This window comes from Macaca nemestrina, chromosome 4, assembly GCF_043159975.1.
Source record: "Macaca nemestrina isolate mMacNem1 chromosome 4, mMacNem.hap1, whole genome shotgun sequence".
In the NCBI taxonomy this organism is placed as follows: Eukaryota; Metazoa; Chordata; class Mammalia; order Primates; family Cercopithecidae; genus Macaca; species Macaca nemestrina.
Window position 1 is genome coordinate 71,873,598 of NC_092128.1, and position 26,002 is coordinate 71,899,599.

The 26,002-nt window shown below is 35.2% G+C and overlaps 1 protein-coding gene and 1 long non-coding RNA gene across 8 annotated transcripts in view; one reads left to right on the plus strand and one right to left on the minus strand.

Annotated features, from left to right (window-relative positions):
- Positions 1 to 26,002, plus strand: part of LOC105475489 (ankyrin repeat and IBR domain containing 1) — a 155,617-nt gene that overhangs the window by 67,176 nt on the left and 62,439 nt on the right. For 6 of the 7 annotated variants that reach the window (XM_011730766.3, XM_011730768.3, XM_071094818.1 and 3 more), the window contains 3 exons: positions 3,288 to 3,585; positions 14,883 to 15,065; positions 23,365 to 23,482. In XM_011730766.3, coding sequence (XP_011729068.1) covers positions 3,288 to 3,585; positions 14,883 to 15,065; positions 23,365 to 23,482 — 599 coding nt within the window. The remainder of the gene's footprint in view (positions 1 to 3,287; positions 3,586 to 14,882; positions 15,066 to 23,364; positions 23,483 to 26,002) is intronic. The other variant, XM_011730770.3, reaches the window with a different exon arrangement.
- Positions 9,705 to 15,960, minus strand: LOC105475488 (uncharacterized). Its single transcript, XR_983391.3, has 4 exons — positions 15,831 to 15,960; positions 15,657 to 15,706; positions 14,390 to 14,509; positions 9,705 to 9,832 (listed from the first exon to the last, which is right to left on the minus strand). It is a non-coding gene; the product is annotated as an uncharacterized lncRNA (long non-coding RNA).

The following is a 26,002-nucleotide window of genomic DNA, read 5'->3' on the forward strand; positions in this document are numbered from 1 at the left end:
TAAAAAAAAAAAAATCCTTAACTACTACCATAGTTACAGAACGGGGTCTAAAACATACATATCAATTTTGTACTCATTATTCTATTTATACATTTATGTAAATTTAAGAAGAGTCTCCTATGAATTTAAACAGATGAGAGGAATCAATAAAATTATTCAATTTATTAAATAGTTCTAGCATGGAATATTTATGCAGATATCCTACTGTGTCTAATAATTTGAGACTCTTTCTTGAGTAAATATGTATAAAGAAGTTATTTTAATACTTTTACTTCAGAATAATACACTCTGTGTGTTTGGTTTGATTAATGAGCCTGGCAGATTGGCAAGAGAGTGTCTCATTCTCTTCTCTATATGGGGAGGATCTAGAGACATTTAATACTAGAGAGAGTGAGATTGGTCCTTCCATATCAACTGACATCCTCTGAATTTACCTTAAATTTCTTTGTGATAAGAACCTGAACTCTCCTGAGCTAAATAAGAGAATAATTGATATATTGGAAATGGGGTAAGAAAGGCTAGATAAATGTGATTATGTACAGGGTATTTACAGAATCGGAATTAACTTTAATAATTTCTTTCTTAATTAAATTTTTAAGAAAGTGAAATCTTTTTTTGTCAATCATACCTCGTAGAAGAGGTATTAATCTTGAATACGTTTTAGAGTATGGTTTTAATTTTGGCTATCCACTGTAATTCAATCATAAATACAAGGAAATATGATTGGGAATTTTATTATCAGCAGTTGACATAGGGAAAATATATATTTTAACTATTAAGCAACATTATGGCTGTATAAAAAAATTACCCATATTCTTGCCTCCCCTAAACAAATGTTAGAATTATTCCATCTTCCCTTCTAGTTTTTATCCATATATATTCAGAAGATTGAGAAGGGAAAGGGAATTCTATTCTTATATTTCCACTTAGCTATAACACTCGTGGATAGACTTTAAATAACCATAATTTTCTATTGTATATCAGATTTATGTTTCCCATTTCTATTATTAAACGCTTAAGTGATTTCCAAATTTTTCTGTTGAAAGTAACACTGTATTGATTTTCTTTGTTTCTATAAATTTTTATTTATTTCCCTTAAGGTAAACTCTCAGGAGCAGTTTTACTCAGTCAAAGGATGTGAAATCATATATTAGTTGTTATGAGCTATTATGTAACTTGCCCAAGGTGACACAGCTAGAAAATGACAGAACTAGGATTAGAACCTAGCAGTCGGGGACCACGTTCTTAACCAATGTGCTGCACTACTGGCTCAAGAGATCCCCAATCCCATGTCACTGATCTGGATCATGAAAGTTTAATATGCATCCAATTCATTTATCAAAATTATGGCATGAATTTGCTGTGTATGAGACACTGTTGGGGATTCAAGAAAGAACAGAATTTATAAGCCCTGCCTTAAAAGCCTATAAACTATTTGGGAGAAGGGAACAGAAAGGTAAGAAAGTATGATAAAATGTAATGAGTTATAGAATTAGGATGCTGTATGAAGACAAAAGAGTGACAGACTGAACGAGGGGAGCCTAGTATAAAGAGGCTTCTAAGTAGTGTTGGGTTTGCTTAAGTGGCCTGAATCAGTTCCTGGGAAACCAAATTGAGCAAGTATTGGAGTGTACTGCCGGCATCAGAAGACCATAAAGGCTATGTGGAGCTGTAGAGAAAATAAGCATGTAGAGAAAACCTGAGCAAAGTTTACTAAAACTTGGAACCTGGACTAAAAAATTAGCTCTGGAAATTAAATTATGGCTGAATAGACGTTGAGGACTCCAGAGAGACTTACTGCCTATGAGATATGTATTTACATTTGAAGGGAGTGAGGAGTGGATGATCCTCTAGACCACGGAAGTATTCCCTAAGTTGTAAAACTCAGAGACACTAGTCTTATCTTTTCCCTAGGAAAATTTGCTTTTACTCAGGGATAGATTCTTCCTCCCAACCACCACCCTGCCCCAGCCCACCCCACCTTCTGGTGTCCAGAGAGGAAGAGGTCTGTTAATACAAGGCTTACTATATAACATCCCAGATTGATATTTTCAGGGTTCCTTGCTGAGTTAATTTCCTATTGCTGCTGTCTCAAAGTGCCACAAATTAGTGGCTTAAAACAATACAATTCTTACAGTTCTGGGGTTCAGAAGACTATAATCGTTCTACTGGACTACTCTAGGTGTTGGCAAGGCTGCATTATTTTTGGAGGCTCCAGGGTTGAATCCCTTCCCTTGCCTTTTCTAACTCAACTGTTAATCCTGTGACTCATTTTAGGAGCTAGGCACAACTCTTAGATCTGGGTTTGGCAATAGTAAAGGCAACTCACCTAGACCTGTCTTTGAGATAAACACTCACCGTGGAATTAGATCTTAGTCTTCTAGATCTAACCACAGCTCCCCTCAGAAGGTATTATACTGTGTGCTGTGGTCTGAATGGGGCATTGGAGGGTAATTAGATCATGAGGTTGGAGCCCTAAGGAATGGGAGTAGTGCACAGTGACATGGTGGGAGTAGTTGCCCCTCCCACCATGTGAGAGAACACAATGAGAAGGCCTCTGAGGAACGAGCCCTTACCAGACACTGAATCGCCTGGCACGTTAATATTGGACTTACCAGTGTGCAGAACTGTACTGTGAGAAATAAGTGTTTCTTGTTTATAAGCCATTCAGTTTATGGTATTTTTGTAATAACTCAAGCAGATTAAGACACTGTAAATATAATCCTTATTATTTTAAAGGTTAGCTGATGACCTTGGTGGAGAAAATTTTCTCTAGATTTAGTCTCAGGTTTACGTATTACTTTCTGTCCTTAAATTAGTTGCCACTGATATAGTAGTTGTCACTATTAAATAACTATGTATGCAACAAATAGATCAGAGCAATAAAGGAAGAATTAAAAATTAGTGTGCAATGCTTAATACACCCTTAGGCATCTATATAATTGACATTAATCTGTAAATTATCAGTGTTTTCTTTTCCTGTCCATTCCTCACCCCTTACATTTCTTATCTTCCTTTTTTCTTCCTTTTCCCTTCCTTTCCCTCCCCTTTAATTAGCAAGTAGTATAAAGATATTTACGTTTATTTTTCTTAGTATTGTTGTTCTAGAATAGAGTTTTTTAAAACTAAGAATTAATCATTCAAGCTGTTGTAAACAGGCCTTCAGTATAAATTGGATTATTAGCTTAGAAGTAGAGTTTATCTTTTAAATGTGTTATCTTCAATGTATTTCAAGGTAGAAAATAAGTGATTTTCATCCTTTATTTTTCCCTTCCTCTCCATTTTAGGACTTTTCTTGGTAGAGATGGAAATCCAAATAAACGGAATGTGCACAATGAAACATCTATGCATTTGTTGTGTATGGGACCTCAAATTATGATATCTGAAGGAGCCCTTCATCCTCGCTTGGCACGCCCCACAGAAGATGATTTCAGAAGAGCAGATTGTCTGCAGATGATCTTAAAATGGAAAGGAGCAAAACTTGACCAGGGTGAATATGAGAGAGCAGCTATTGATGCTGTTGATAACAAAAAAAACACACCCTTGCACTATGCTGCTGCCTCAGGGATGAAAGCCTGTGTAGAGGTAAACCTTTTCTTTTCTTTTTTTTTTAAATATTCTGCATTGTAAAATGTGTATCCAGGTAATATGTAATTGTCAGTATTTTTTTTTTTTTATTATCTTAGTAATTTGGCCTTTTTTTTTCTCTTTTGTCTTCTAAAAGACTCTTAAATAAAGGGCCTCTTTTTTTTTTTTTTTTTTGAGTTGGAGTCTTGCTGTTTTGCCAGGCTGGAGTGCAGTGGAGTGATCTTGGCTCACTGTAACCTCTGCCTCCCGGTTCAAGAGCTTCTCCTGCCTCAGCCTCCCCAGTAGCTGGGACTACAGGCACGCACCACCACACCCAGCTAATTTTTGGATTTTTGCTAGAGACGGGGTTTCATCATGTTGGCCAGGATGGTCTCAATCTCTTGACCTTGTGATCCGCCCACCTCAGCCTCCCAAAGTGCTGAGTTTACAGGTGGGAGTTACTGCGCCCGGCCAAGGGCCTCTTTTAAATAAAGTTATTTCGTTGTTTTAGTGAGGGAGAAAGCCCCACAGGTGAACAATCACCTTTGTAATGAAGTGGAGTCAAGAGCAATTAAAAATTTGTTAATATCTCTTAAGATATTGGTCATCAATTAAGCACTATCATATTGAGAGTCATAGTTATAGTAGAAATATATTCTGCTTTTTTGCTGATTTTTTTGGTCACCAATTTATAAAATTTATACATGTTGAGTATAGCAAATTTTTGGCAAGTGAGACCTATAGTTTATGTAGAATTGAAGAGCTCACTAAGCAACGGATAAATATTAACGAATACATTTATTGGAGTCTTTTTAAAATCACTTGGAATTTTAAAACATGTATTTTTCTGTTTAATTTGCGTTAAAGTGCTCCTGAATACATACTATATTATGTTGTAATTTTTCCATATATATTTCATTTATAAATATATAACATTATATATACAAAATATTTAACAACAAATTAGATAAAATCGCGCATATGAGATCTTAACTAAGTTAAGAAATCATTATATAGTATCGTCACTACCATACATAAAACAGAATAGGTTTTTCTCAGCTACCAACATTCATATCCATCCTTACATATCTCATAGAAGTTCTTTTGCATAGATGTGTGTAAGTATGTGTGAGAAGCGTATTAGACTGGATTACAGAGTATCTTTATTACTAAAAGTATATACCTTTATTGGAAAAGCAATTATCATAATCAGATTAAAATATACCTGAAAATTTCTTGTTTCCTTAATGTTGTTCATGTATACTTTAGACTTCTAAGTAGATCAGTATGCCAAAAATATGAATATTCATTTTCTTATATTAGAAGATTACCATCACATATTATTTTTCAGGATATCTGAAGTGTCAGTTCTTGCATTTCTAATATGCTTGTGATCTTATCTTTTGTTTATTGCTAATGTTTGTGATACTTGTTAATCTTTTAGAGTCTTAGTCATTTCATTGAGTTTGTATAACCTTTACCCATTAGTTAGTGATGGTCATTAACTTGAAACTATTTTTCAAGCAATGCTTTTTGTTTGTTTGTTTTAAGAGACAGGGTCTCTCTATGTTGTCCAGGCTGGTCTCAAACTCCTGGGGTTCAGCGATCTCCCTGCCTCATCTTTTGAAGTAGCTAGAACTACAGGCACCCACATGCCACCAAACCTGGCCATGATGTTTTCTAACATTGATTCACTGTGGTGGAGGAATCTCCTAGGATTTGGAGGGTAGGGGACTAATAGCAGAATTCCTAAGGCTTTTTACACAAGCTTCTCTGTACATTGTCCTATGTTTACCTGTTGTGGAAGAATTCCTGCTATAATGACTCACCATTATTGATGGGACTGCATCATATTTCTCAAATGGACTGGAGTAGAAAGTAGATTTTTCTGGATAGTAGCAATAATGCTCTTAAATATTTTAAATAGGCCAGGTGTGGTGGCTCACGCCTGTAATCCCAACACTTTGGGAGGCCAAGTCTGGCAGATCACAAGGTCAGGATTTCAAGACCAGCCTGGCCAATACAGTGAAACCCCATCTCTACTAAATATACAAAAATTAGCTAGGCGTAGTGGCAGGCGCCTGTAGTCTCAGCTGCTTGGGAGGCTGAGGCAGGAGAATTGCCTGAACATGGGAGGCAGAGGTTGCAGTGAGTCAAGATGGCACCACTGCACTCCAGCCTGGGCAACAGAGCGAGACTCCATCTTTTAAAAAAAAAGAAAAAAAAAATATATATATATATATATATATAAAATATATATTATATTAAATGCTTTAATATCTTCCAACTTTGTAAGCATTGCTTTAGTAGTTGTTGATTTTAAAGTATGTTGACAATGACATACTTATTAAATTGTTCAAAAAATTGAGAGTGGTGTTTTTACCAGCGTTATTTTTTGCTCAGTGAAAGAAATTAGTGCCTGGTTTATACTGTACTATCTGGCAGGCCTGACAATTTGCTTATGTATGCGTGAGCATGTGAATGTGTGTGTGTGCTTTAACTTTTTTACCTATCAGCATATCACATCACATATACCACAATATTTGATGACTGTTTTCATTTTCTGTATTTAGAAGAGCTCTTTGACTTAATATTAAATATAAAACATTCTAAAAGGAGCCCTATAAATACCTTATATTTATTCTGGTTTTTATAACATTTCAGCATATTTTATTCAGATAAAGCTTATCTTTAATCTCTTATATATAGTTGATTATATATACTCTTGTCCAGCCTTAGGCCCTTAATTATTTTTTATTATGCATACTGCTAATTAAACCAGAAGAGTTTCTCAGGGAAGCATATATAAACTATCTCCAGAAGCCTTATTTTTTTTTCCTGTACAAGTGCATACAATAAATACAGTTGTCACTTGGTATCCAAGGGAGATTTGTTCCAGGACTCTCTGCAGATACGAAAATCCACAGATGCTCAAATCCCTTATAGAAAATGGCACAGTATTTGCATATAACCTACACACATCCTCCTTATACTTTAAATTGTCTCTAGATTACGTATAATACCTAGTACAATATAAGTGTCATTAGGGAATAATGACAAGAAAAAAACGTGGATGTTCAGTATAGACACAACCATCCCTATTTGTTTTCCAAATATTTTTTACCTGCTTTTGGTTGAATCCAGGGATGTGGAATCTAAGGATGTGGAAACCACAGATAGAGAGGACTGACTATACATTAAAATATGTGACCAGATAGAGAGGACTGACTATACATTAAAATATGTGACCTGTTTAACTGTACAACTTAATTCTTAGTATGAGTCTCTAGTTATTTTCAGGTGGTATCATACTACTATGATGAACAGGAAAGGCTTAGATGTCTCTTACAAAGTTTACTATCATGGTTAATTTAAAATTTTTTTTTCTAAACTTATCTCTTTATATCATTACTTTTAGTCATTGGCTGTAAGAATAATAGTTATAATAACTAACATTTGTATAATGCTTTCTAATGTTTATAGAGCTCATTGGTACTAAGCATGATATAAAGGTTTGGGTTGAATGAAAGAGTGTCATCAGATATTTATTAATGTTTCATGAGACTAAGAGATTATATGGTGGAGGGAGCATTGATTTGTAGTCTTGGTCCTCAGAGTAACAGTCTGTGGAACCTTGCATGTGTCACTCAGCTACTGTAATAGTTTCCTCTTGGGTGGTTGGAATAGATGATCTTAGATTTATTTGGAAGATTCCTTTTAACACAAATTCTCTATTAGCCTGTTATTGCAGTAAAATATATCCCATTTTTAGTGTCTAGCCTTTAAGATCAAAGAGATTATCTTTTTTCCCATTGTTAGGGCCAACCTGTTTCTTAACTACATCTGTGGAAGTATATCTTCTCTAGTTGTTGAAAATGTTTTTCTCCCTGGTATATTTATTTAAGGATAGAGATGATGAAGTCATCGTTGGCATTTAATAATTTAAACAGTTTCTTATAGCTCATTATTTTGTACCATAGAAATAAAATATTTATTTTAAAACTTCCCCATCTCCCTGTAATAATTATGTTCTGTAATAAGTGCCCCCACACACATACACAGAGAGAACATAAAATTAAAACCCCTTAATTATAGAGTTCTTCAGGGAACCTCCAGGTGTGAAGGTATCACACGGTATGTAGAGAGTTGCATTGGTTATCTGTGTCACTGATGCTTAGACCTGACTTCTCTGAACTTCTTCATGCTGTATTGTTGCCTGGTTGACTTCCTCATATGGATATCCAACAATCTGTCAAATTCAGCATTTTAAAAAGTGTACTATCTTCTTTTCTACCCAGTAGAGACTTCACTAGTGCTTGATTCTTGACTCTAGATTCTATTAATGATGCTGCCATTATCTGCTTATCCAGTATTGATACCTGCACTTACCTTGGGTCTCCCTCTTTTTTTTTTAATTACATCAAACTCATACTACCCATGGCAGAGTAGACCTCTGTCTTTTTGGACCAGTTCCTCTGTTTACTTCTGTGGCCACTTTCTAACATCAAGTGCTTTGTGTTGAATCCTCACTTTGGCATATTTTTCAGAACTCCCTTACACAGAAAATCCTGGAGTTTCACAAATTAATTATTCTAAATTATTTGTGAGATAAAAATAACACAGAGGAATAGTCTACAATTGTTTGGAAATTGGAAATGCTTATATGATAAACATTTATTAAGGACAGACTATAAATAAAGCACCTAAAATTCTAATTTTATTTAATATTCTAAAAATTATTTACAGGTCAGCAAACTTTTTTCTGTGAAAGCCCAGAAAGTAAATATTTTAGGCAACTCTGACATTGTACCCTGAAAGCAGCCACAGACAATACAGAAACAAAAGAGAATGGCAGTGTTCTAATAAATCTTTATTTATGGACATCACCATTTGAATTGCTTATAATTTTCATATGTCATGAAATAATTCTATTTGTTCTTTTCAACCATTTGAAAATGTAAAAACTGTTTTTAGTTTGTGGGCTATACAGAAACAAGCAGCAGGCTTGATTTGGCCTAAGATGACTCCATACTTGAAGCTTATTTTAAATACATAAAATGACATTATCAATATGTAACAGGTCCTATAAGCTTCAGTTATACGAAGGACTTAAAAAGTACCATGTAATGGATACTCAGTACACAAAAATAAAGCTCCATTAAAACATAAGTCTGACAAAAATTTAATAAATAATATACTGTTCTTAGTTGCTGAGAGTTTTTGTTTTCTACTTGGAAACAGGAATGGACTTGAGAGGGGTGGTGGGTTAGGTCTATTAGCATGGCTTAGTAAAACATCCAGTGATATTTCTTCCTTTGGTAGACTTCCATAGAGCAACCCTAGTCATTAGGCCTCATAATGTTTCCATTAGTGCTTAACCTGTAGTAGTGATTCAGTAAATGGTGAATGCGACAGGGGTTGTTTTTGATGGTGCTTTACTCTTTGTGAAAAGAATTTTTTTTAAATGAGTGTTATCTTAGATATTTCCTACTCACCTGTGCCCTACTTGCTTATTCAGAGTTTTAAGTGTAGCTGCTTCATGTCAGATCAAATAGAGGTCACTATGAAACCAAAGATGGTAAGTCACACATTTTCCTTTACAGCTACAGGGCCTGTTTGACACTTTGGCAGCTATCAGAGCATTTCACATTTCATTGAAAAGTCATAAAAACCATTCACAGGTCAGACTGAAGAATATTACCTAATTATATTGTGTTTTTAGCACCTAGAGTTTTAAAACTGTATAAAGAATACAGGAATTATATTCCCGGTTCAGCAGCTGAGTAACTTTGCCTGTCTGGGCCTCTGTTTTCTAATTTTTAATCAAGATAGTTGTGATCTCATTATTGTCCCTCAAATGTTACGATGCTAAGGCCTATATTAACTAGGCAGTGACTGTTACAGGTATTGAAGGGAAGGAGAGATAATTTTAGTTTTACATATCCTGGAAGGTTTCATGGGTAGTAGTAAGATTGGAGTGGGTAATATTTCAGTTTAAGTGTTTGGAGGAGGCTATTCAAAATGTGGCTGTCAGACCTGCAGCATCAGTTCTGACAACTTGTTATAATTAACAAATTATTGGCCCAACCAGACCTTCACATTCTGAACTTGTATCTCTGGGAATAGATTGCAGAAATGTTTAGCCAGTTCTCCTGGTGATTATTTGCATGGCAGAGTTTGAGAAGCACTGTTGTAGGTCTCAGACATATGCAGATTGAGCCGTGCTCATGCTACTGTACTCCAGCCTGGGTGACAGAACGAGATCCTGTCTCCAAAAAAAAAAAAAAAAGAAAAAAAGAATTTTTAATCGGAGAGTGATATTATGAAAGCATATATGATGAGATTAGCCTGATGGTTGTAATGTACAATAGATTTGAATGGCGTACTTCCAAAGCAGTATTTCTTAAAGCCTTGCTACTCAAAAGAATCGTCCTCAGACTGGCATTGGCATCAATCACCTGGGAACTTGTTGGAAATGCAAAATCTCAGCTCCATCCAAGACCAACCGAATTTGAATCTAGTTTAACAAAATCCCAAAGGGATTCTTATTTAAAGCTTGAGAACCCTGGCTTGGGGCATAATTTGTGGGCTGCCTATATTGGAATCACCTGTAAAAAGTATACATACATCTTACAGTCCCTTCTCCAGATCCACCTAATGTGACTATCGGGCTACCCAGATAATTCTTACACAGTTTGAAAACATTTGTGCTGGAACAGTAGTTCTAAGCGTGACTACACAGAAATCTCAGACTAATAAAATTTAAATTTGTGAGAGGGGACCCCAGACATTGGTAAGTTGAGAACCAATGTATTAGAAGGAGTGATAGGAGTTAGAAGATTAATGCGCTAATTCTGGTGTGAACTGACAAAGCATCTGGGTTTGTGTGGTGGTACTGGAGATGGAAAGAATGAGGCAGATGCCAGGGACATTGTGAAGAACTGTTAGCCTTTGGTGACTCAGTCAGTTGATAATAAGAAAGCAAGGGAAAGAAAGGTTAAAAAAAAAAAGGATGGAGGCTCTATAATGTTTAATATTGACAATAGTGAGCTCTCTTTAGATGATATAATTCTCTTTTTTATTTGTGTACATTCTCTATACCTGCTGTCACATCTATAATTAGAGTAAAATTAATTAACTTTATTTTTAAATAACATGGACATGGTTTTGAGTCCGAGCGACTTCAAAGCCTGCTAACAGTGAACAGACATTGGAAAGTGAGGTGAAATGTAGGAATTGGTTGAAAGGAAGGGAGAATATATTGAGTTTTCATTTAGAAGGCTGGATATTGACATCCTAGCTTATCTACATGAAATGATAGGCAGGCTGTTGACAATTATGATGAAAGTGTTAGGGAATAAAGAATATAGACACTCATTTAGAATTTAGAATTGAGTTTACCTACATAAAGTTAACAATTAAAAGCAGGATAATGTATAGAGGAGAGAAGCAAGGGAAAGACTTTAGGTTATAGATAAAATAACAGAGTTAAAGTCGCAGCATCAATTTGAAGAATGCCAGTGTTCAAAGAGATGAGAACGAGAAGTAGTGCCTATGAGGGAAACACAAAAAAATAGAGAAATAAAAGAACCAAGATGATACAATGTCAAAGATGCAAGAGAAGAATTTCAAGGAGAGGAGCTGGTCAATCTTGTGATGTGCTGCAGAAAAGTAAAGGAATTGGGGGACTGAGAAACGCTGATGGATTTGAGAGTTAAGAGGTATTAATGACTTTCTGGAATATTGTTTCAGTAACATAGTCCAGGCAGAAGTCAGATTCCTGCGCATAATTGAGTCATTTGCTGAGGAAATTGAGAGACAGTTGGTATCAATAACTAATTTGAGAAATGTGAAGGCCAAGAAAGATAGAAAATTTTTAGGAAAGTAACTAGAAGGAGATCGCAGGATTAAGTTATGATCCTGAGTAAGTCAATCCAGAGTCACCACCCATTTAGAGGGTGATCAAAGGGATGGGGTAGGATTTGTCTTGAATAGTAGGGGTTACCTCTCTTAAAGCCCCCTCTCCCTCTTCCTCTGGAACTGTGAATGGAAAGAAAGGCAGAATAGAAGAACAGATATATTGTGATCATGATAATTTGGTTTCTTTTAAGGTAGAACATTTTATGTGCACCAAGATAGGCTTACAACCATATTTAAGTAAAACATTCAGTCCTCCTATTAAGTCCTCCTTAGCTAATTTGAGACTGGGAAAGCAGATACTTAGTTGGATGCTTTGGTTGAAGCATTTAAAAAGTATTCTTCAGAACCAGACGTAACTTTCTATTTTGTCAAATTAAGACACCTAAGTTTATTCTACAACACTTCGGCAGCTATCTCCCCTTAATGCATCTTTTTACTTACTGGTGTTCCTGACTTTATGCCCTAAAAGTCAGCAAGCTGAAGTACTTTTTAACACATTCTCCTCAATGTCGGACATTATTGCTGTCAGCTATCTTCCATGCCAAGGTAACCTACAGGTGGATTTTCATAGCCAAGTCTAATGCTACAAACATGGATCCTCCCATTTCATAATTGATTATGAGTTTCTCTACAGGTACCAAATTGCAGCAATGAGATACAGGTCTTTATGGTTCCCTCACCCCAACTGCAGTCAAACTCATTAGGGAATACCTTGCAAAGATAGTTTACCAGTCATTCTCACTCAAGTTCTAAGAATGGTCAGCAGTTACCTTCAACAATGACTTCTCACACATCCCCTCTTCAAACACATTTTTTAACCCCCCAATGAGTGAAGTCCACATTCTGGCATATCCTTTTAATAAGGTTCCCCTTACCAAGATCCTCTTAGGGTACAACTTCTTTAATTTTGTTGTCTTTGCTTTTGTTAAGGAAGACTAGGGCATTAAGTTAAAGATGATTTGTCTTGTTTTCTAAAATTTATTATTTTTTTGTGCAGTGATAGTGATATCTGTTGCAAAGTAAACCAAATCCTGATTTTGAAAGTTATGCCAGCATGCATTTTAGAAATAATTTTCTATGACTCTAAATAGAGAACTCAAGAATAAAGTCAGCTCTTTAGTTCTGTAGCAGTCAGGAACAGATAGTATATTTTGTATTTAGGTGTTGGTAACCTGTGAAACAGAGAGGGTAAAAACAGTAATAGATCCTGCTATGGATATGATAAGTCTCTGGATTTACTACAAGTTCCCAGTATTGAATAAATTAGGTAATATAAATTTATCAGTTTCCACGGCAACTTTGGTTGTACTTTAGGCTCATTGCTTCTCAAACATTTATGTGCAAAAAGAATCTCTTGGAGATCAGAATGACATTTTGATTCAGAGGCCTGGGCTTGGAGGGGTTTGGGGGATGAGGCTGAGATTCTTCATTTCTAACAAATTCCCAGGAGATACTACTGGTCCCCAGACCACACTTGCACTAAAAAGGGTCTAGGTGGTAAGTAGCAGCTGATAAGACCTTGCTCTTGGAATCTAGAAGGTGGCTGCCAGAATGACAATTTAGAGCCATTCTTAGCAAACATTTTTCTGTAAAGGACCAGATCATAAATATTTTAAGCTTTGTGGCCGCAGGTCTATATTTCATAGTCTCGGGTGGTTTGCTTATTTTTACAACTTAGAAACCACCTTAGCTCTAAGGCATACCTCTGGCTAGAGCAAGAAGCTAAAGTCAAATCCAGGGGGCTTGTCAAGTTAGCCCATGGCTTCCAGATCTGGCATTGATATAAGCCCCTTGTTTTGTGAGGATTCTTAGGACTGTAGGAGAACCGTGAGGGTTCCAGTTCCGAAGAACTTTATAGGAAGGTTGTGTATTTGTTGAGGAGGGAAAGAAGATAAAATTATTTGGAAGAAAATAAAAAGAAACTACCATTTTGATTAACTCATGCAAAATGAAAATCTCTAAAAAGTGTTAATATTTAGATCATAAGTAAGAGTCTGGGCAGAACTTCAAGATGGACCCAGAATGCATTTAACTTCGATTTATATGATTAGCCTACCTACTTACGAGTCAGTATAGTTTCCAGTCATGGTTAAAAACTTGATCAAACTCATGTCCAGATCCCAGTTCTACTGCTTACTGGCTGGGTAACTTTAGTTAGTCAAGCTACTTAACTATTCTGAGATACAATAATACCCCTGTTATATGGGGTTGTTAATATTAAATGAGAGTGTGTGCTTTAAAGTGTTTAGAAAACAATAAATAGTGACCTACTATATTATTATGAGTATGACTGAATCCTATAAAAGAATCCTATGGCCAGGCACAGTGGCCCAAGCCTGTAATCCTAGTATTTTGAGAGGCCAAGGTGGGTGGATCACCTGAGGTCAAGAGTTCAAGACTAGCCTAAGCAACATGGTGAAACCCAGTCTCTACTAAAAATACAAAAATTAGCTGGGCGTGGTGGCGGGCATCTGTAATCCCTGCTACTCGGGAGGCTGAGGCGGGAGAATCACTTGAACCCAGGTTGCAGTGAATCGCGATCATGCCATTGCACTCCAGTCTGGGTGACAGATCGAAACTCTGTCTCAAAAACAAAAACAAAAATAATCCTGTGACTGTCAGGCTGTCCATTAGAGTTGTCTTAGATATGGCTCTCCTGGCATTCATGCCCTTCTTAATGTCTTTGCAGACATAATGGGAAACTTGTACCTATAGCCCTTAATAACAACATACTTAATTTCTGCAAAGCTAGCAGAAACCTCATTACTAAACAAGTCAAATCACTATTCCATGTGTTTTTAAAGGTGGGATTTCTTTGGGTCAAAGAGAGATGGATAGACTTAGCTTCCCAATGTGGCTATCAGTAGCTAGTCCCTTTGAAGAATATTGAAAACAGCTTTACCTCAGTGACTTGCTCGTCCTAATTTCATTTCAGTGTTTCACTGGATAATGAATGAAACTTTTGTCTGCCATGCCAGGACATCCAGACGTTAGTAGTTAAATTAACAGTATCAGCAGTGTCCTTGTTTAAGAAAGATTTATAGAAATTAGAAATTAACAAATTTAAAGTACTGAATAACTATAAACTTTTTCAAATTTTATTTTTGGACTAAGCAAAATGCTTAAGAATTTCTGAAGTTTAAAAAATTGGGTTTGGGTTTTTTAAATTTTTTTTTTAACGAGAGGAACTCATTACTGAAAAACAAGAATTACTAATCTTAAAATCAGAAGCCACTGGTATCTAAATACCTTTTTTTTTGTCATTTCAAATGCATACTGTACATACTGTTGCATTTTTGTTGTGTTAATTTTATTATATTTTTAATGTTTTAAAAATAGCGTGAAATAACTTATTTAAACCTGTGGTTGCAAGTTTTTGAAAAAAACTTTTTTAGCTTTTAGTAAAACATGGAGGAGACTTGTTTGCTGAGAATGAAAATAAAGATACTCCTTGTGATTGTGCTGAAAAGCAACACCACAAAGATTTGGCCCTCAATCTGGAATCTCAAATGGTATTCTCACGGGATCCTGAGGCTGAAGAAATAGAAGCTGAATATGCTGCATTAGACAAACGAGAGGTCAGTTTATTTTTTTTTTTCTCAGTAAAAAAATTACATGTAATTTTAGATTGTATGTTGTTTTATATTTTTTTTCTTCTTTAAAACTCAGTTTGTGTGTTCTTCTTTACAGGATTCTAAATATCCTGTCATCTTCATAGCCATAAAGTATAAAAATACATCTAGGGCAACCACGGTGGCTCATGCCTGTAGTTCTAGTGCTTTGGGAGGACAAGGCACTGGAGTTCTGAGACTAGCCTGGGCTATAGCAAGACTTTATCTCTACAAAAAATCTTAAAAATTTGCCAGGAATGGTGGCCAACACTCATTGTCCTAACTACTCAGGAGGCTGAGGCAAGAGGATCGCTTGAGCCCAAGAGTTCAAGGCTGCCATGAGCTATGATCATGCCAGGGTACTCCAGCCTGGTGACAAAGTGAGACCCTGTCTCGAACTTTAAAAATAAATAATAACATCTAGGAAACCTGGAGCTATGGGTCTTTTGTCTGTCATATATGAGTGTGTTTACTTATAAATAAGGTGCTGATGTGAGGTATGAATCCGATTCACTCCTCGTACTACCAGACTCCAGTCCTCCTGTTCATCAGTCTCACCTTCTCCTTTGGATTGATCATATCAACAGACTTGCTTTGGTAGATCCCATCTTAAAAACCAAACAAAAAACATAAAAGCAGCCATTGACTCAACCCTTCCCTAGCCCTGTCTCTCTTCCCCTTGAGTTGTAGCCCCATATCTCTTATCTTCTTAGGAGAGAACCGCTTCCTCACCTTCCATTCACTCTTTAGCCCACTGCAGTATGACTTTCTTCCCTTCTACTCTGATGGAACTGCCCCCGTCATGGAGTGACATGTTGCCAAATGTAGTAGTTTTACTTTTCTGCCTTCATCTTACTTGAATTCCTCAGTGGCACTTGACGCAATTGACCAATCCTTTCTTAATGAAACACTTTTCTCTAGGCTTTGAGGACAACATTCTCTTCTGATTTTCCTTTATGTCTTCCCGGTCTCAATAAATATTACCTCTGTCCACTGAGTTGCTCAAGCGTAAATGGGGGAAGCATTCTTGATTCCTCACATTTTCTTAATCATCACATCCAAACAGTTGGGGAATCCTGTCAATTTTACCTCCAAAAATGCAACGTAAATTAATTTGTTCTTCCCAACCTGTACTCCTACCTCTCTAGGCGCTCACCACCTTCACTTCTTATCTGAGCTACTGTAATAGTTTCCTTACTGGTCTTCTTCTTTCTATTCTTGTATCTTTAGAATCCATATCGTACACAGGATTTAGAATGACATTTTAAATGTTATACATATCATTTAAATCATTTAATGATTTTTCATTGTACTTAGCATAAAATCCAAACTGTTTGCTCGGATGTAAGCCCTTATGTGATCTGACCACTATACCTTTCCAGCATTACCTCAGACCTAATTTTTCCCCAGAACACCTTGCTCTCATTGTAATGCCTAGACTACACTAAGGCATTTGCAGTTGCTCTTTCCTGTGTCTGAAATCTCCCAGCTATTTTCTGCCATTCTTTCTAAAATAGGTCTCCTCTCTTCCCAATATTCTTTACTATATGCCCTTTTTATTTTAAGTTTTTAATTCTTTTTTATTAGTAGTATTTTTGATTGAAAAATAATAATTGTATACATTTGGGAGTACAGTGTTGTGTTTTAGTACGTATATACAATGTGGAATGATTAAATCAAGCTAATTAACATATCTGTCCCTAACTCACCTATCATTTTTTAAGATGAGACATTTGAAATGTACTCTTATTTTGAAATATACAATACATTGTTATTGACTATAGTCACCATTGTGTAATAGATCTCAAAACCTAATCTTGCTGTCTTATCTGAAACTTTATACCCCCTGTTTATTTTTCATAGGACCTATCACATGCTATGATTATTTTATGTATTTGTTTACTTGTTTATTGCCTTTCTCTCCTATTAGACTGTCAACTCCGTGAAGGGTAGAGCCATATCTGCCTATTCAGCAGACTATTTTCAGTGTTTGAAACACTGCTTGCACAAAATAGGCATCCATAGATATTTCTTAAAGAAATTATAACCCAGTAAATTTTTTCCTCCCAAAAGGATTCTGATTCCTCAGTGTTTAGTGCTAACTTGATTCTAAAAGGTATTATGTAACTATTGGTTTGTACATGTTTAGAAAAATAATCATATGATCGTGTTGTTTATTTTCTCTATGGATTCCCAACAATTTCAGAGCTTTATACTCTCCATATGGCCAAAAGAACTGAGTTTGTTGGGATTAAAATTTACTTTTTAAAAAATCTTTTGTTTCTGTACTTAGGTTATTTTATAGACAAGCTTATTCATATTAAGTACATATAGAAAGAGAGAGGGCCTGTGCCCTAAGCATTTTGCTGACCCTTCACGTGGTTATTTAATCCACATGGGAACCTTGAATGACAGTTGTCCTCTCCTCCCCACCTTTTTTTAATGAGGAAGAAAAACTGGAAAATAACTGAGTAACTTGCCAGAATCAAAGTGAGCTGAACTTGATTCTTCTGACTTCAGGTCCAAGCAACTTCCACTTACCATATTGCCTTCTTTTTGACAATCCATTATCTTGAGTCAAACAGAAATTTTTACTGTAATAATTAGTATAGTAATTTAGTCAGAAGACTAAATTATTATAGTAATTTCCAGAAATAATATTGATGTAATTAAATTGTAAGACATTTAGTTTTTTCCCCAAAATACCGTCTTATTTTAATTTATAATTGAATCAGGGAATAACAGTAGGCATTATCAGTAGATTTAAGATCTAAATGGACTTAATATAACTATTATTATGTTAAGAAAAAAGTTACAGAATAGTTTGATACTAATTCTATGGGAAAAAATGACTATGTACAAGAAGAATATTGAAGTATACCAAAACGATCATTTTGATTATAGGTAATCTCCTTTACAATTATTATTTTGTCTATTTTCATGCATTTCCTGACATTTATAATGAGTATTTATTGCTAAAAATGTAAAATAATTTCTTCATCCTGACTGTATCCCAAGTGGTAACAGTTTCTTATGTGTACTACCAGAGTTAAGCAAACATATATGTATATTGAATTTTTAATGCAAAAGTAAGATCATGTCATATATTGTATTCTATATTTTTTCAACTTAACAATATATCATGAACATCTCTCCTAAGTCAGAACATATAATGTACATATTTTAAACATTTACCTATTGCCAAACGTCTAAGTAATTTATGTATTTTTACCTTTAAAAACAAGGCTACAGTGAATATTTGCCTGATATATATCTTCTTTATCCAATTGTGCCATTAGTGTAGTTAAAAATACGGATTCTAGAGCCAGACTGTCTGAGTTCATATCTTTGCCCAATGACTAACTTACTATGTGACCTTGAGCAGATTACTTAAACTCTCTGTCTCAGTCTCCTCTTAAAATGAAGTTAACAGTCCCTACCTCATAGGGTTATAGTGATCCTTAATGAGTTAATATATGTATATGCTTCGACCAGTGCCTGACTCATTTTCAACATTAGCTAATTGTCTGCTACTGTAATCATGATTATTACTTCATAGTCATCATTATTGCATTGTATACACATTTTAAAAGTGTAGTTCCTATGTGTCTTTAGAAATTGGTTTGATGGGTCATAAGATTTTAAACTTTGTCAGATGCTCTTAAACTGTCCAGAAAGATTACATTGATTTACTTTTATTTCATTAGTATATTAGAGAATCTTTTTCTCCACATTCTTGCTAGCATTGAATATTATCATTGTTATTATATTTACCCAATTTGGACAAATAAATGGTACCTTGTTTATTTCTCTGATTATTGTGTAAATTGACTGTTCAGTTGTGCATTTTCTATGAAGTATGTTTTCTTAATGCTTTCTAAGAGAACTTTGTGTATTTTTCCATATCCTAAGTTTTTTACTTACATGGTATTCAGAGGTATAAATTTTTTTCCTTTTTGTCTTCTGAATTTGTGACTTGCTAATACTATGATCACATGTCCCTGTATTTTTCTAGTTTGGTAGATTTTTTCAACGCATATTGGATTTGTTTTGTCTACTATTTTCACAATGTAAAGAGTAATACTTTCATACTCAAATAAATGCCTATATTACCTGGATGTTTACAGCAGTACTATTTATAATAGCCAAAAGGTGAAAACAACTCAAATGTTTATCACCTAATGAATGGGTAAACAAAATGTGAGATATACACGCAATAGAATATAGCTCAGCCATAAAAAGGAATGAACTACTAATACATGCTGTATATAATATAGATCAACCTCAAAAACAGTATGCTAAGTGTAAGAAGCCAGACACAAAAGGTCACATTTGGATGATTCCATTTATATGAAAGATCCAAACAGATAAAAGCCGTAGAAACAGAACTCATATGCTGGACATTGCCTTAGCTGGCTACCTGGTTAGCAGGTTTAACCTACTCTGTTCTGCAGGAGCTGCTGGCGTCCTGTGATGCTCAGGCAAGAACAGCTGAATAAGGAGAGAGAAAACTAAAATGCCAAGAACTGGGCATTTCAGAGCTTTATGGAGTGACTGCTATAAGGAGTGACTGCTTAATGTTTATAGGACGTTCTTTTGGAATGATGGAAATGTTTTGAAACTAGATAAAGGTGATTGTACAACACTGAAAGTGTTCTAGATGTTGCTGAATTGTACACCTTAAAATGGTTAATTTTATGTTATGAGTTTTACCTGAATTTTTTTAAAATTATTTTTTGTTTGAGAAAGAGTCTCACTCTGTTACCTAGGCTGTAGTACAGTAGTGCGATCTCAGCTCACTGCAACCTCCGCCTCCCGGGTTCAAGTGATTCTCCTGCCTTAGCCTCCCAGGTAGCTGGGATTACAGGCACCCACTGCCGCACCTGGCTAATTTTTGTATTTTTAGTAGAGACGGGGTTTTACCGTGTTGACCATGCTGGTCTTGAACTCCTGACCTCAAATGATCCACCCACCTCAGCCTCCCAAAGTGCTGGGATTACAGGTGTGAGCCACCACACCAAGCCCCCTTGAATTTTTAAAAACGTCAGTGCTTTCTTTAAAACTTATATTTGTACCTTCTACTTTGACCTTGGTTGACTTCTGGATTATTTTGCTTATGCTAGTGATTTTACATGGCCTGCTGTGTGATTGTATTAAGTCATATATTTAGGTACTTTTAAAAATTTATGTTCTGAAGGTGAAATGTATATTTCAGCTGAGTTTTAATTTAGTTAATGATCTGGACAGTGTATAATATATTTCTATAACTTCTTAATTTAGTCTTTTCCTCCAAATAATTAAATTATAAATTGGTAAAATCCACTTCTTATTCCCATCATTCAACAAAACTGAGTGACTGCTAGACGCTGTTTTAGATGCTTGGAGGAACAAAGATAAGTGACTACATTCTAGGTGTTTACGTTCCAACAGGGAGAGAGAAACACACAAATAAGTTTAAAAGTAAGTGGAACATGTAATTTTGGAGAGTGGGAACTGCTATTAAGAGATTCTTAAATGAGATATTTAAGTGATGGCTAGGAAAAGTGTGTTCAATTTATTTAAACACCAAAGGGAGAACAGAAAAATTAGCAAGTATTAGACGTAGGTTGGGGTCAGATTCTGTAGGAGTAGGACTGTACGGCTACATCCGAGTGTATGAAGGGAAAAGTGGGCAATATGCTGCTATGAAAGCCCATCTAAAGAATCATCCTTCCCTTCCCCTCTCTTAGTCTATATAACTTTAAAAGGCTCAACGTTCTTTTTCTGGCAAGAAACTCATGCTGGACATTGCTGACTATATTAGTTAGCAGGTTTAACCTACTCTGCTCTGCAGAAGCTGCTGGCTTCCTGTCATTTCAGAGTACGGTTCAGGGTAGCCTAGATCTTCATGCACAAGCAAGAACTGCTGAATAAGGGGAGAGGAAGCGGAAATGAAGGGAAGGGTCAAAGAATCCTAAAAACTTTCCTGGCTATTTTTTCCTCCCTCCCTCCCAAGCTAAGCTCATGGATCAGCTAATGAGAGATTGCTATTAAGGGGAATTAGAAATATCCTTTCTCCCTGAGCATCTAAACATCTTTTAAATTTTTAACAGTTACAGATACTTTTGGGTAAATAAGTGCCTATTCTTTTTTTTCTTTTAACAATAAACATGTTTTACCGATAGGAAGGGGAGGCTGTTTTCCTTGTGAAAAAAATAAGAACAAATACTTTAATAACTCCTTTACGTGACAACCTTTCTGAAATAATTTTTGAAGAGAACTATTATAATAATATGAAGGTAGTGCAGTTTGTATAATAGGCTGTTTCACAATTTTTCAGTGGTCTTTGGTAGCAGTAGTATGCACTGATGGAAAAGAGGTAATTTTATTCATGTTTCTTTTAAATTTAGTTTTTCTTTTTCTTTATGTCAGTACTGACTGCTTTGAAGGTTATTGCTGGTTTGTTTAGTCTGAAAATAGAAGCAGTTTATCTTTGCAACAGGAAAGAGAAAGGCACCTTCATTTTAATCTGTCTTGTGGAAGAGAGAAGTAGTGCCCACTTGGGACTAAGCAATGTATTGAAATGCTTCACATGACCTAATTACAGTTCTGTTGTGAAGATTCAGAGTGCATATGTTACATGTTCATGAAGGCAGTGTGTCTTTATCCTTTAAGAATTATTTTTCTTCCACTGTTACCTATTGAAGTTTAAAACTACAGGCATTTTAAAAAACTGGATCTAGGCAGATTGTTTCATATTATCCCTTCTTTCTTAATTTACCTAAAATTAAATCTTCAGATACATTATGTCAGAACTGCAAGCAAAGCTAATTTTCTCCTATACATTACTTGCACTGTCATTCTCTAGATAACACTGATCTGGAGAATCATGATTAAATTCACCATTTTCTCTCTCCCTATTTGGTTCAACGTAAATGAAGTCGAATGATGGCTAACCTGAAAAAGAACATTTACAATATAAGACCAGGAAGTATGCAATTGCCACCACTGGGAATATCAGGAAGTATTCACTGTCATTGCTGAGGCTAGGAGAGGTACCTAGAATCCCAAGTCTGGATTTGGAATACATTTTCTAGAAGCAATGTATGACTTCTGTACTGGAATGGGTAGTACTAATTTAACCATTAAAGAATTTACTAAGTTTTTGTAGGGGAATTCATGTTTCATAAATTAGCTTAGAAGCAAATTGTATGTGATAGTTTGGGGCTTTTTAAAGGATAATTTGGATGAAATTACAGTGCTTCTTTCTCTCTTACTTAATAGTATTCCTATATAGAAAAGTTTTGGTTAACTTTCCTTTAAAAAAAAAAAAAGGTCTTACTATGTTGCCCAGGCTAGACTGCAGTGGCTATTCACCGGCATGCTTGTAGCACACTACAGCATCAAACTCCTGGGCTCAAGTGATCCTCCCACTTCTCAGCCTCCCTAGTAGCTGAGACTGTGGGCATTCACCAAGTTCTGCTCCATTTCTTTTATGTTGATAGGATACCCAAAACTGTGCCTAAATGAACATATATATTCATACTCAGTTGATTTGCAGAAAGAACAGACTGGACAATAATACCCAAGAACTTGAATAATTATTGCTCAATGGTGGAATTGTAGGGTTTTATTTCTCATACTTTTTGTATAATCCAAAATTTTAAAACTGTAAGATAAGATGGTCTTGCCCTTATACTATGATATTTTATTTTTAGAATAAGGTACATGAGTCCCAGCATCTGTTTTATAGCATAAAAGAGACTTGTGAAAGGGCAGTTTGAAGTCCATGATAGTAGAGCATTAAAAAAGCCTTTTGAAGTTTAATAAACAAATTTAAATAGAAAGATTTTAAATGATAATCATGTATAGTCATCCCTCAGTATCTGTGGGGATTGGTTTCAGGACCCTCATGGATACCAAAACCCACAGATACTCAAGTCCCTTATATAAAATGGGTAGTATTTGCATGTAATGTATGCCCATCCTCCCATATACTTTAAATCATCTCTAGGTTAGTTATAATAACTAATACAATGCAAATAATATGTAATTAGTTGTTATACTGTGTTATTTAAGGAATAATGACAAAAAAAGTCTGTGCATGTTTAGTATAGACACAACCATTTATTTTTTTTTTCCCCAAACATTTTCAATCCACAGTTGATCCAATCCATGGAATGCAGAACTGTGGATACATAGTACTGACTATATATTGTTTATAGGCATTTTGATACTTCCTATGAGTATAATACCCATTTAACTTTATTTTTTTTTCTTTTCAAAGCCATATGAAGGATTAAGGCCTCAGGATCTTCGTAGACTAAAAGATATGCTTATTGTGGAAACTGCAGACATGCTTCAGGCTCCTCTCTTTACTGCTGAAGCTTTACTTCGAGCTCATGGTAATGAAAGAAATGTCTTATGCTTCTGATAACATAAGTAACTTTTGAAACTTCTGAGTTTTTAAAAGGGCTATTTTTGTATATGAATACAGAACAAAATGGTTGGTTAAAAAAGTCTAAGTTGTGTTTTATGCAGTTGTTACTTCTATACTCAGTTCTTCATAACATCTTGTATGTTGAAGTATAAACTGGCATATATCTAAGAGGAGAAATTGGAAAATTCCTTTTAGAAATTGAGCTACTAAAGCAAATTATAGATTGTCTAATTTTAGAAATATGTGTAATTTGAGTGAGATTGAGCATTGAAATCCATAGTCCTAGCCCTGGTTTTGATATTAATTTTTGCTGAAGTCATTCAAGTATAAAATTATGGTAGTTCAATTAAATACCTAAGAATTGTGCTATTTGTATTGTCAGTTGTATTTATTTTATGTAGTAGCTGTTTCTCCCATGAAGTCACAAAGTGAAGTTAAAGGGTCACCTTGAAAATATATTGTCCCTTTTAAGGGTGGTTTTCTTGTTTTTTGTTTTATTTTGCTTTGTTTTGTTTTTTTTAGACATAACTAACTTTGTATAACAAAATTTTCCTAAGTACTTAGTTTTAAGTTCTCTGTAATCTTTATGACAGGCATTCTGGGCGCGCTCACATGCTGGGTTGGCTCCTTTCATTGCCCACATGATATTTGACATTTTGGCTGGTTTCAAAGAAAAATATTTTCTGGTTTAAAAATATTCTTAAAAAGATAAAAGTAAATGCAGAATTTAAAAAATAAAAACTAAAAATACATTTAAAAAGAAAAGTAAATGGCTATTCTATTCCAGTCATTTTGAGGCCCTAGATAAATTTCTATTCTAGTCATTTGAGGCCCTGATAAAGATTTATAGTTATAAAGATTTATAACTTTAGTTATAGTTATAACTAAATAGTTATAACTTATAAAGATTTATAACTATAAATAGTTTTTATAACTATAACTATAAATAAAAATTTATAACTATAAATTTATAACTATAAATAAAAAGATATATAACTATAAATCTTTATAACTATAAATCTTTATCATCTATACTAAAATAGAATGCCACCTTCCAAAATTTTTATATAATCTTTTGATCGGAAGAAAATTTTAAACTCCCTATTTTATCATTCATTGATCACCACTGTTAATGATGTGGTATATAACTCTCCAGAATCACTACCAAAAAAAATATATGGAATATATGTATTATATATTTTATATATAATATGTATATATAGATACACACACACAAACACACTTTTTTTTTTTTGAGACAGAGTCTTGCTCTGTTGCCCAGGCTGGAGTGCAGTGGTGTGATCTTGGCTCACTGCAACCTCTGCCATCCAGGTTCAAGCAATTCTCATGCCTCAGCCTCCTGAGTAGCTGGGATTACAGGTGCACACCACCATGCCCGGCTAATTTTTGTATTTTTAGTAGAGACAAGGTTCCATCATGTTGGCCAGGCTGGTCTCGAACGCCCAATCCAGGTGATCTACCTGCCTCGCCCTCCCGAAGTGCTGGGATTACAGGCGTGAGACACCACACCCAGCCTACCTTCAATATTGATGTTTCCCACAGTTCTACAATTGCCATTCTTTTCCCACCTTACATACCTGTAGCTCTTAAATTTTAATGTAAATAAGAATTGCCTGGGAAAATAAACGTAGATTCCTAGGAATAACCCCAGAGAATCTAAGTCATAAGGTCTAGTGTAAGGCCTAAAAATACGTGTTGTGAACAAGCCTACCAAGTGGACTGTTCTCTGAGAAACATTGCTGTGCACGTTTATCTCATAAAATCTGTGGCTTCAAAAACCACCTAAACAATAAAGATTATGTCTACAATCTGACTTTAATCAAGTATTCTACTGTATTTCTAAAAGCCTATTTATTATTTCTCGCAATCTACGGATGATCACAGCTGGACTCATCATTTCTCCCATTGTGTTGATTAGTGGGCAGCAATATTCACCTAATTTTCCTAGCCAGAAACTTGAAAGTCATATTTTAGTCCTCTGTCTCTATCATATTTGGCCACAGTCCCATTATTTCTCTTTCTAAATATCTTTCAGCCTTCTCTCACCCTCCCTAGCTCTTTCAATTCCCACTGCCACTGACTTAAGGCTTTCATTACTTTTCATCTAAATTCAGGTGCCCAGAGTCCTAGTCTCCAGTTTTACCATTCTCCTTTCACCCAACTAATTTCTCATACCGCCACTATTGCGTTCTTTTAAAATGGAAACCTGAGCATGTCATTCCCCTGCTGAAAACCCTTCACTGGCTCGCTACAGACTTAAACTCATCCAAAATTTTTAGTAGACTTTATGACACATAAAGTTCTTTACCTGGACTCTCAGTCTTCCCATTTCTTTGCCTTTCCCACTCCAACTTGTCCTTAGAAATCATTTCTTCTAGGAAACCTTTCCTAAGTGTGTCTTCCAAAGTCTCAACTGGGACCCATATAATGGGTCTATTCCCATTTTATCCCATGCATGTATATG